General features: G+C 38.7%; 1 protein-coding gene across 1 annotated transcript in view; it reads left to right on the plus strand.

Moving 5' to 3' along the window:
- tfcp2 (transcription factor CP2) overlaps nt 1-12,851 on the plus strand; it is a 55,103-nt gene extending 42,252 nt beyond the window's left edge. Inside the window, exons 11-16 of the mRNA XM_061925576.2 lie at nt 461-554; nt 3,239-3,329; nt 3,455-3,546; nt 8,879-9,021; nt 9,098-9,149; nt 12,043-12,851. Of these exons, the coding sequence (XP_061781560.1) occupies nt 461-554; nt 3,239-3,329; nt 3,455-3,546; nt 8,879-9,021; nt 9,098-9,149; nt 12,043-12,080 (510 nt within the window). The 3' untranslated portion in view covers nt 12,081-12,851. The remainder of the gene's footprint in view (nt 1-460; nt 555-3,238; nt 3,330-3,454; nt 3,547-8,878; nt 9,022-9,097; nt 9,150-12,042) is intronic.

The raw sequence follows: 12,851 nt of genomic DNA on the forward strand, positions 1-12,851 counted from the left end.
TTACACAATATGTGCATTGCCACCTTCTCTCCACATTTTAAAATTATTATAATTTTTTTTGTACCGGTACATATTTTTTATTTCTTAATTTTTCATTATACATCTCAAATCTTTCTGTACACAATGTGCACATTGCCACTTCTTTACACTTGTTTTGTTCATTTATTTTTATTTTTTGTTGTATTTACTTTCTTTTTATACATCTTAAATTTGTCTTTTAACTTTTGTATTATTACCTCCTTTCTGTAGTGTACGCGGCACGAGTGTGGACTAACAAATCATTTCATTGTACAGATGAAACATGTTTTTATTGTGCACATGACAACAAACTATTTGAACCGTGATCCTGTAGGGGACCATTTACAAAATGGCAGTCCGTAAAGCAAAGCTTGCGATGATGTACTTCCTGCCTGTATTCGTCTTTTAATATGTTTTTTTCCCCTGCTGCTTTCTTCTCAAGAATTTGTTGCCCGCGACGACGCCACAAGACGCACAACAGTGGCTTCTCCGAAACCGCTTCTCGCCCTTCTGTCGTCTCTTCACTAACTTCTCAGGTAGACCTTCATGTTTTTGTCTGCTCTTGTTTCATTTCAAGAGCGTTTCCAACAGGACTGCAATCTATATGCAGGTGTTAGATGTCTAATTTAAAAACACGGATCTGATCCCTGTGCGTTAAAAAGCAGAGTTACAATGCTGTCTACTGGATAGCAGGATGCAAGGGGAGCATTTTATTTAGACATACTTACTATTGTACTACTGTATATGTGCATTACGATACTTTTCGATACTTTTCTAAATAAAGGGGACCACAAAAATGGCATTATTGGCTTTATTTGAACAAAAAATGTTAGTGTACATGAAACATATGTTTATTGTTTCAATTTAGTCCTTAAATAAAATAGTGAACATACTAGACAACTTGTCTTTTAGTAGTAATTAGGCTCCTAATTAGTCTGCTGACGTAATGCAGTAACATATTGTGTCATTTATACACCTATTATTTTGTACACATTATAAAGGACAAGCTGTATAAAATGGATTATTAATCTACTTGTTCATTTACTGTTAATATCTGCTTATTTTCTGTTGCAACATGTTCTATCTACGCTTCTGTTAAAATGTAATAATCACTTATTCTTCTCTTCTTTGATACTTTTACATTAGTTTTGGATGATACCACACATTTAGGTATCGATCCGATACCAAGTAGTTACAGGATCATACATTGGTCATATTCAAAGTCCTCATGTGTCCAGGGACGTATTTACTGACTTTATAAACATAATATGAATTTTTTTTAAAGATTTAGTGACGATAAAAAAATATCGATGTAATCATAGTAGTATTGACTAGATACGCTATTGTAGTTGATATCATTACAATGGATGTCAGGTGTAGATCCACCCATGGCGTTTGTTTACATTGTGACGGCGGTGAGCTATTGTATCCTCCTACGGTGTGTAGTGAAGCATGTTTAGCTATTCCTCGTCCTGCAGTGATAATGATACTTGTAATGATACAAACTTACTTTATTTGTTGCCATGGAGACCAGGATTAGTGATTAGAGAAGTAGCCGCTATCTAGCTAGCCTTGTCTTAAAGCAGCTCTTCCTGAGGGTGTTTCAGTGTTAAACCTTTACCTTTATCTTTACTTTTTACACCAAAATGCGTCCATTCTCCCTGTTCTGTCTACACACTGTGTCTGCTTGTAAGTACTCCGTGTGTGTGCGCTGCCGAACATGCTCCTTTGCTCGTAAAACCAGCAATGTCACCACGTGACGACGACGCGCCCGTACTCTTCAAACAGAGTATAGTACCCTTTTTGATTCATTAGTACCACGATACTATACTAGTACCGGTATACCGTAAAACCCTAATACATATACACACACACACACACACACGCACACACACCTTTGTGTTAATTGTAGTAATTAGTGTCAACTTGTTGCTGTTTTTCTTGCCCTGGGGCCACACATCCTGACATAACAGGTTGAGCAAAATCAAATTACTTGCGGTCCATAAGCACACATTACTGTTATAACATTAGTGCAATTTCATCTTTGGGGACTATTTAAAGAATGGCAGTCAGTAGAGCAAAGCTCTCTGCTGACGTTTGTGTGTGTGTGTGTGTGTGTGTGTGTGTTAAAATATTTTTGACATATTTATTAAACATTATTTTTACATGTTTGTTAGATTATATATCTATTTAATCATACATTGATCATTCATTATGTATACTTATTAATTTATTATATATAATTGTTTACATGTTAAGTTATTATGCATTATTGTTACTTATTTATTCATTTACTTCACATTCCTTTTACATATTTACTTATCCATTATTTTCAGATATTTATTTATATACTACCCATTATTTTTCAGATGTATGGATTTATTAGTTTTATATATATTTTTTAATGTACCTATTCATTAATAACATAATTTCTGCATGTTTATAATACATTATTTTGTAAATTTATTAATTTGTGTATTATGTTAATAAATGTAAATAAATGTACCACTTTTGTCATTTTTTAATTTGAATTTTTTTTTAAATGTACCTATTCATTAATAACATAATTTTTGCATGTTTATAACACATTATTTTGTAAATGTATAAATTTGTGTATTATGTTAATAAATAAAATACATTTAAATAAATTTACCACTTTGTCATTTTTAAATGTTACATATTTTTTTAAATGTACCTATTCATTAATAACATAATTTTTGCATGTTTATAATACATTATTTTGTAAATTTATTAATTTGTGTATTATGTTAATAAATAAAATAAATTTAAATAAATTTACCACTTTGTAATTTTTCAATTTTGCCTAGTTTTTTAAATGTCAACATGTTATTAACTATTCATTAATAACAGAATTTTTGCATGTTTATAATACATTATTTTGTAAATTTATTAATTTGTGTATTATGTTAATACATAAAATAAATTTAAATGAATTTACCACTTTGTCATTTTTAAATTTTACATATTTTTTAAATGTACCTATTCATTAATAACACATAATTTCTGCATGTTTATAATACATTATTTAGTAAATGTGTTAATTTATCATTTATTATACCTTTATGAATTTACCAATTTGTCATTTATTATTTTTTCACATTATTATCACATATTTATTTACAAATACTGACATGCCGACTGCAGTCTCTCAAAAAAAAAATAGTATCTTTATTTGTAAGTCCGAGGTGTTTTTCTACAGGAGCGGACCTGTTGAAGCTGACCAGGGAGGATGTGATTCAGATCTGCGGCCCGGCGGACGGTATTCGGCTCTTCAATGCACTAAAGGGACGGTGAGTAGTACCGTTTAGCACCAGCCACATTTGTAAGTGACTAAAAGGTTCAAGCAAAGACACACAGGATCTTCTTCCAAAAAGTACAGTAGTTTTACTTTACACGTGTCTCCCACGATCAACAGGGTGGTACGACCCAGGCTGACCATCTACGTGTGCCAGGAGTCTCAGCAAACCAAACACGAGAACGGCGACGCCGCCAACAACACCTTCTTCAGTCAGTGCAAATTTTTTAATTATTTTGGTACATTAATAAATAGAAAGGAATATTTCCTTATTACAATTCAGTTGGTTGGGGGCGGGGCTAAGAGGGGAGGAGTATATTTACAGCTAGAATTCACCAAGTCAAGTACCGTATTTTCCGCACTATAAGCCGCCCCGGGTTATTAGCCGCACCTTCAATGAATGGCATATTTCAAAACTGTGTCCACCTATAAGCCGCCCCGGACTATAAGCCGCGCCTACGCTGCGCTAAAGGGAATGTCAAAAAAACAGTCAGATAGTCAGTCAAACTTTAATAATATATTAAAAACCAGCGTTCTAACAACTCTGTCCCAAAATGTACGCAAATGTGCAATCACAAACATAGTAAAATTCAAAATAGTGCAGAGCAATAGCAACATAATGTTGCTCGAACGTTAATGTCACAACACACAAAATAAACATAGCGCTCACTTTCTGAAGTTATTCTTCATTCGTAAATCCTTCGAATTCTTCGTCTTCGGTGTTCGAATTGAAAAGTTGGGCAAATGTGGGATCCAAAATGGCCGGTTCCGTCTCGTCGAAGTCATCGGAGTCAGTGTCACTGTTATCCAGCAGTTCTGTGAATCCTGCCTTCCGGAAAGCTCGGACCACAGTTGTGACCGAAATATCTGCCCAGGCATTTACGATCCACTGGCAGATGTTGGCGTATGTCGTCCGGCGCTGTCTGCCTGTCTTAGTGAAGGTGTGTTCGCCTTCGGTCATCCATTGTTCCCACGCCGTTCGCAGTCGTGATTTGAATGCCCTGTTGACACCAATATCCAGCGGCTGGAGGTCTTTTGTCAATCCACCCGGAATGACGGCGAGTATTGAATTAAGCGCGTAAGCGTGTCTCTTAATGTGATGTTATGAGCTAGCAAATATAACAACTACACTACCCAGCATGCAACGATAGTGACGAGCATGCGCGGTAGCCCTGAGAAGCGTTGTTGTATGCTGGCAGTTAGAATGTGGTTATGAGCACGCTGTGAGTAAACGTTGAGAACTCAGTTAACACGCCTCGTCTGCATTATTTATAATTAGACAGACAACACACTTAATAGGAGCCATTTTGGGGTCTTTACATACACACACAAATGGAAATGAAACGTCACATATCCCAGCATGCACCGCGCGCTTCTTCTACGGGGAAAAAAGATGACGGCTGTTTACCGTAGTTGCGAGACCTAAACTTTATGAAAATGAATCTTAATATTTATCCATATATAAAGCGCACCGGGTTAAAAGCCGCACTGTCAGCTTTTGAGAAAATTTGTGGTTTTTAGGTGCGGCTAATAGTGCGGAAAATACGGTATTTCATATATATATATATATATATATATATATATATATATATATATATATATATATATATATATAAGAAATACTTGACTTTCAGTGAATTCTAGCTATATATATATTTATTTTATTATATATATATATATATATATATATTATATATATATATATATATATATATATACATATATATATATATATATATGTATGTGTGGGAAAAAAATCACAAGACTATTTCATCTCTACAGGCCTGTTTCATGAGGGGGGGTTCCCTCAATCATCAGGAGATTTTAATGGGAGCATTCACATACCATGGTTTATATAGGGCACAGAGTGGGTGGGTACAGGCTGGCGTAGGGGCGTGGTGATTGGCTCATGTGTTACCTAGGAGGTGTTTCCGTCTGTGGCGGCATGCTGTTACAATTTCGCTGCGCTTGTTGAGGGATGACAGGTCTGGACGGTAAATAATAAACAGTTTCTCTTTCAAGCATAGATTGCATCTTTTATTACCACTATTGTAAGGTGTGCTGGATGCAAGAATTTGCCATGTTATTGAATATTCAACATTATTGTCTTTGAGGTCCCAAATGTGTTTGCTGAGTTCTGTGGTATTCCGCAGGTTTTGGTTCCTGAAAGAAGCCTTGTGATTGTTCCATCTGGTTTTGAACTCTCCCTCGGTTAATCCTACATATGTGTCGGATGTGTTAATGTCCTTGCGTGTTACCTTAGATTGGTAGACAACTGATGTTTGTAAGCACCCCCCGTTGAGAGGGCAATCAGGTTTCTTTCGACAGTTGCAGCCTATATATATATATATATATATATAGATAAAATAAATACTTGAATTTCAGTGTTCATTTATTTACACATATACACACACATAACACTCATCTACTCATTGTTGAGTTAAGGGTTGAATTGTCCATCCTTGTTCTATTCTCTGTCACTATTTTTCCAACCATGCTGAACACCCTTTCGCAGGTACCCAGAAAGGTTTCGAGTACCACCAAAAAAACTGAATCTCTGAAGACAGTATAAAAATCTGTGTTAAAGGTGTACAAATACTGTTTGTATAATAAGCATGTTAGTTTTTTACAAATGAGGGTTAAGAGTTCAGTACTAAAAAAAGAGAAAAGAATGTGGCTTAAGTACAGTTTTTTAATTGAGCTGCTGCATTTTTTTGGTTGGGTTGTTTATTTATTTTGAGTAACTTCTATACATTTCTAAAAGGGGAGGAATGTAATAGAGTGATCTATGTTTGTCTGTTGCCATCTCCTGGTGAATGTTGGCTATAGCGTACTGGGGTTACTTTTTGGTTGGCCAACGATTTACGTGGTGTTGCGCACCTGACGTCACTCAGGTCCGCATGGAGCTGGAGGGGGCGTGGCTTCCAGCTCCGCCTGAATTTCGGGATATTTTCGGGAGAAAATTTGTCCCGGGAGGTTTTCGGGAGAGGCGCTGAATTTCGGGAGTCTCCCGGAAAATCCGGGAGGGTTGGCAAGTATGCCTTTGGGTGCCGGCCCTGTCACATAATATCTACGGCTTTTCTCACACACACAAGTGAATGCCAAGCATACTTGGTCAACAATCATACAGGTCACACTGAGGGTGGCCGTATAAACAACTTTAACACTGTTACAAATACGCGCCACACTGTGAACCCACACCAAACAAGAATGACAAACACATTTCGGGAGAACATCCGCACCGTAACACAACATAAACACAACAGAACAAATACCCAGAATCCCTTGCAGCACTAACTCTTCCGGGACGCTACAATATACACCCCACGCTACCCCCTACCCCCCAACCCCGCCCACCTCAACCTCCTCATGCTCTCTCAGGGAGAGCATGTCCCAAATTCCAAGCTGCTGTTTTGAGGCATGTTAAAGAAAATAATGCACTTTGTGACTTCAATAATAAATATGGCAGTGCCATGTTGGCACTTTTTTTTTACATAACTTGAGTTAATTTATTTTGGAAAACCTTGTTACATTGTTTAATGCATCCAGCGGGGCATCACAACAAAATGTGTTAATTCCACGACCGTATATATCGGTATCGGTATCGGTTGATATTGGAATCGGTAATTAAGAGTTGGACAATATCGGATGTCGGCAAAAAAGCCATTATCGGACATCTCTACTATAGTGGCTTTGATAACGGGAGCCGTTTCTCAATAAGGGATTCAAATCCATGGAATCTGTTCTTTTCTTATCGAACAATCGGGAGAACCGGTTTTCGAACGTCATCCCTAATTAGGACTAGGGATGTCCCAATCCAGGTTTTTGCACTTCCGATCTGATACCGATATTGTTTTTGCACTTCCGATCCGATACCGATACTGACCGATACTGGCCTATCCGAGCATGTATTAAAGTTATTTAGCCTACTTAGTTGTCAGAATCATGTTGAAAAGGGTTTTAGTACTCTTGATAACAACTAGCCAGCTGAATTAGGGGAGTTTGAATAATACACAATGGTTGGTAACAAGAAACTGACCTGTTTATTCAAGGATAAACACAAAATAGACAAAATGATACATGACAAACAGAAATGGCATCATTGAACTAGGGCTGGGCGATATGGCCTTTTTTTAATATTGCGATATTTTAAGGCCATATTGCGATACACCATATATATCTCGATATTTTGCCTCAGCCTTGAATGAACACTTGATGCATATAATCACAGCAGTATGATGATTCTATGTGTTTTGATTGATTGATTGAGACTTTTATTAGTAGGTTGCACAGTGAAGTACATATTCCGTACAATTGACCACTAAATGGTAACACCCCAATAAGGTTTTCAACTTGTTTAAGTCGGGGTCCACTTAAAGTGATTCATGATACAGATATATACTATCAGATATATACTATCATCATAATACAGTCATCACACAAGATAATCACATTGAATTATTTACATTATTTATAATCCAGGGTGTGGAGGGGGGAGCCGGATGTAAGTGTCAAAAAGACAGCCAAAAGAGTTTGATATGAGAATAAATCTAAAAATTAAAATATAGGGTAGAAATGCACCCATTTGCAGGAAATGTAGTCTTGATTTTCAACATTTTCTTTCAAGGCTTGCATGTCTACATTAAAACATTCTTCTTCATACTGCATTAATATATGCTACTTTTAAACTTTCATGCAGAGAAGGAAATCACAACTAAAAAAATCACTAATTTTTTCATACGGTGTTGATGTGGAAATGTTTGCCTCGGCATTTTGATGGTGTGGGCGTGTGGCACCGAATGGAGATAAGCGTCTCGACAGACGTCACAATATTTGAACAATGATGACGAAAACTGTTTTCTCTGTCGTGTCCGTGTGTCGAAAATTGTTATGCGCTTATTTTTTTATTTGATTTTGTGCGTGGCATAGATTTGCCGTGCGCAGAGGACGTTTGAGCAGTGCGCAATTGCACAAGCGCGCACCTTAGAGAGAACGTTGGCCACACGGCTGCGCTAGCATCACAGCTAACGTTAGCCATGCTGCTACCTCTCTGCTGGGAGAGGAGGTATACGTATGTGACGTATGACGTGACAGTATGTGACGTGTGTAAGAAGGTGCGCTTGCTGTCTGTGAGAGGGAGACACAGGAAAGAGTGAGAAGAGCCTGTCGTGTAATGCCAGCAGCTAAAAGCAACTGTGTGAGAATCCACAGACCTGTGGATGTGTTGAAGGTGTGCTGGAAAATGCGTAACGGAAATTAGGGAGCAGCAGAAAAGTGGAATGTATTATTTAAATCGGTGCGTTGGAAAACACGGAGCAGAGTTTTTTTTTAATCTGGATTGGCATTTTCCCATGCTTTGCCGATACGCATTTTTTGGCAAATATCGGCGGCCGATCCGATATTTCGAACGAATCCCTAATTAGGAGTGCAATGGAATAGGAAACGTGTGGCGATAATGGACCGTATAGTCACACTCCTATTGTTTACATGTCATACATTTATACTTGGAGGTATGTTTTGATGACAGCGCAATCTCGCCCTCAGTCTACCACGCCATCTACCTGGAGGAGCTGACGGCCGCGGAGCTGACGGAGAAGATCGCCCAGCTCTTCAACATCTCTCCCAGGCAGATCAACCAGATCTTCAAGCAGGGTCCCACCGGCATCCACGTGCTGGTCAGCGACGAGGTCGGGCTCTCGGACCAGCTCTCCCCCGTAAGCTGCCAAGTAGCACGTGGCGTTATTCTCCTCTTCCTCTCCGCAGATGATTCAGAACTTCCAGGATGAAGTCTGTTTCGTTCTGGACACGATGCAAGGTATTGGCCCACCGCCGCTTTTTCCAGGTTTATTTTGTCGGTGTCACATACCTGCCAACTACTCCGGTTTTCCCGTAATTAGGGCCCGCATGGCCCATTGTAAAAGGAATCCCGAAGGGAGTCCTTTTGCAATGGGACAGAGGACCCTATTGTTTTTCGATCGTTTATTAGGGCCCGCATGTCCTATTGTATAAGGACTCCCAAAGGGAGTCCTTATACAATGGGACATAAGGACCTATTGAATTTGTAAGGTTTTATTCTTTATTCTTTATTCTTCCGCCGCCACATTAAACTGTAATTTGACCCACTTAACATGCTTCAAAACTCACCATATTTGACCCACACATCAGGACCTGCGAAAATTGCCTTTTTAAAAAAAAAACGAACCACAAAACTCAACATTGCGCTCTAGCGCCCCCTAGGAAAAAAAAAACTAGACTGCCTGTAACTCCCACTAGGAAGGTCGGAGAGACATGAAACAAAAACCTCTATGTAGGTCTGACTTAGACCTACATTTCATAATAGTACATTCTTGGGCTAAAATCAACAGGAAGTTGGCAATTCCCCCTTCAAGACAAAAAAAGTACTAAAAACAGTAACTTTTGCCTCTTTGAGCTGTATTTTGACCCCCTTAACATGCTTCAAAACTCACCAAACTGAACGCACACATCAAGACTGGCAAACATTGCGATCTAAAAAAAAAACCTAACCCCAAATCTCAAAATTGCGCTCTACCGCAATTTTTTAATAAAACGCAGAAACAACTGCTCCTCGGAAGAAAAAACTGACAAAACTGCCTGTAACTCCCACTGGGAAGGTCGGAGAGACATGAAACAAAAACCTCTATGTAGGTCTCGCTTAGACCTACATTTCATAAATTGACAACCGCCAGCGAAAATCAACAGGAAGTTTGCTATTCCCCCTTCAAAAATTTTTTTTTGTAAAAACCGGTCACCTTCCTTCAAAATCTTATCTCCTCTGAGCGCGTTTGTCGTTTCGCCTTCAAACTAACACAGGAGAGAGATTGAACCCTTGTGATTAAAACTACAGAAGCGCGTTTTTCTAACTCCTCCGGTTTTGATTTTATGACCCTTCAAAGACCCGCTGCGCTGATGCTGCTGTTTTTTTAAGATGGCTGCTTAAAAGCAGGAAGCACCAACGTGGCCACACAATGCAGACAAGGTAGGTACACTAGACAAAAGTCTTGGGACACTTATGACTATCACTGGACAAAAGTATTGGGACATTTAGGACGAGCACCTGCCAAATATGCGGGCCCGACCAATGCTGCTTGCAGCTTTAATTAGTACGGTTTTCATCAACCTATTCCGGGTTACGGTTGCAGTGATAAAAAATACGGTTTTTCATTAATTAAATATATATATATTTTTTTAAGTTTTATTCACGAAATCGCGTAACAACAATGACAATCGACACTGCTTCCCGTAACTTCCTATCGAGCCATTCCGAATGCCATGCGCGAGGCTATTTATAGCACCGCTGCCAAGCACGAGGCACCTGTTGCCATTGTTTCCAAAAGAGCGAACGATCATGGAATCAGCCGGAGAAAAATCGCAAACGAGTCTTAAACCGAAAAGAAAACTGCAGTCATTCCGTGAAGAATATTCAAAAGCCTATCCGGGAATAATTATCCGTTCCAAAAAGGGTGAAAACTACGCGAATTGCACCTTGTGCAGACAAGATTTTTCGATCGGACACGGAGGGACAAAAACACACAAGTCTAATGCCGTTGCTAAATTTGGATTTTAGCCACCAATGTTATCTATTGGAATTGTTTAGTACTGTTATACTGTTAAAAGTGTTTATACTATTTATGCTTTCAAGTCCAAGTTGAAGAAATCTTGTTAAATGTTGACAGCATAACTACCAAAATACAGAAGTATGTCCTTAATATTTTTGCAGTGCTATTTCTGTTGAAAAGTTCAAATGATTACATTAGAGATGTGATGTGCCACTTTTCAAGTGTCTGATGGCTTCAATTAATTTTCATTAATTTTTCATATTTTGAATTCTTTTGAAAGGCTTACAAAAAAACTACATTTGAATTGTAATTCCATGCTATTGACAGGACTATTAATTTTAATGAAGTTAGCTTACCATGTTTACAGTATGATAATTGTGATAGAAATGTGAATTTTAGGCACAGAATATTTTTTACAATTGAACAAGGCAGTAGATTATACAAGCTTGGACAGAAAGTTAATAATGACACCAATTTTTTTTTAATGGAATTGTTTAGTACTGTTTTACCATTTGTTTACTGTAAAAAGTGTTTATACTGTTTATACTTTCAATGAACAAATTGAAGTCTTGTGAAAGGTTGACAGGATAACTGGCATTAACTGTCAAAATAATTTCAAACTATTGAAGTTAGCTTAGAGAATAAACATGTCAATCAACCCATATGATTTTTGCTGTAATATTTTTGTTTTGAAAAGTCACTGTGACTGATAGAAAAGTGATGGTTTTAGCAACATTTTAACCTGTCTGAATGCAATCAATCATTTTGCGACCCTGGCTACTAGGTTTTTCTGATTTCAAAAGTTGGCAGGTATGGTAGTTTCATGTCTTCCTTGAACGCTATTCCCCGCATCTGCTTTGTTTTAGCAATCAAGACTATTTAAGTTGTGCGGACGCTATCCTTCTTTGTGTGGACATTGTTGATTGTCATGTCATGTACGGCTGTACTTTGTGGACGCCGTCTGCTCCACACGCTGTAAGTCTTTGCTGTCGTCCAGCATTCTGTTTTTGCCTAGTTTGCAGCCAGTTCAGTTTTAGTTTCGTTTTGCATAGCCCCTGGACCCTGGCTACTAGATTTTTCTGATTTCAAAAGTTGTCAGGTTTGGTGTCAACATGGCGTCCTTTCTCGCAGACGAATCCAGCGACGGCTACCACATCATCCTGAAGTGACCGCCGGCCTGTCAGCCTCCTCCAAGGACGTGGTCGCCCCCCCCCGCAGGAAGTCTCTTGAGGGCCGCTGGGAGGAACTAGAGTGCCCCCGCATGCCTTGCTCGGGAGGCGGTGACTGTTACCACGGTGACGAAGCTTTTTTACTTCACCCTCCTCGCCCTCTCCTCTCTTTTCGTTTTGCGTCTCCAGAGACAGTTTGGCTGCGTCTGGACTCACGGTGTGAAAACAAATACTGACTGGAGTAGGTTCCGGCACCCTGTGGCGTCAGGGACTCGAAGGAAAAGTGGACTCCAGCTATTAACACGGTTAGCACCCACTAGCTAGCGCCCTCTTGCACTAATGCTAATAGTTTGAATGGCGACGGACGACTCTGTGAACGTTTCTATGAGCCCATATTACTTTTCAACTGGTACTTTCCCAACACGTCAGCCCCATTGAGTGTTTTTAAGTTGATTTAGTTTTTTAAATCTTTTCCAGCATATGCTACCATTAAGTGTTGCGAGGCGCAGGTCCTCCCTTACGTGATCCGTTACACGTTTTGCTTTTACCTCTGTTTCATCATCTCGTCAGCTGTGATGCGTACACCCTTGTTACTGTACCGGCCTCTTTTCAAATACCTGCAAAAATAAAATGCCTTTGTGAGAAAAAAAACAACAATGTTCTTGCCACATGAACACAGCGGAAACAGGGCAAAATTGGCTGACGGCTTTTACATCCAAGTGTTTTCGCAAAACGTTCTTATACAAAACCCAAAAGCAGTGAAGTTGTCAC

This window comes from Nerophis lumbriciformis, linkage group LG01, assembly GCF_033978685.3.
Source record: "Nerophis lumbriciformis linkage group LG01, RoL_Nlum_v2.1, whole genome shotgun sequence".
NCBI classification, from domain to species: domain Eukaryota; kingdom Metazoa; phylum Chordata; class Actinopteri; order Syngnathiformes; family Syngnathidae; genus Nerophis; species Nerophis lumbriciformis.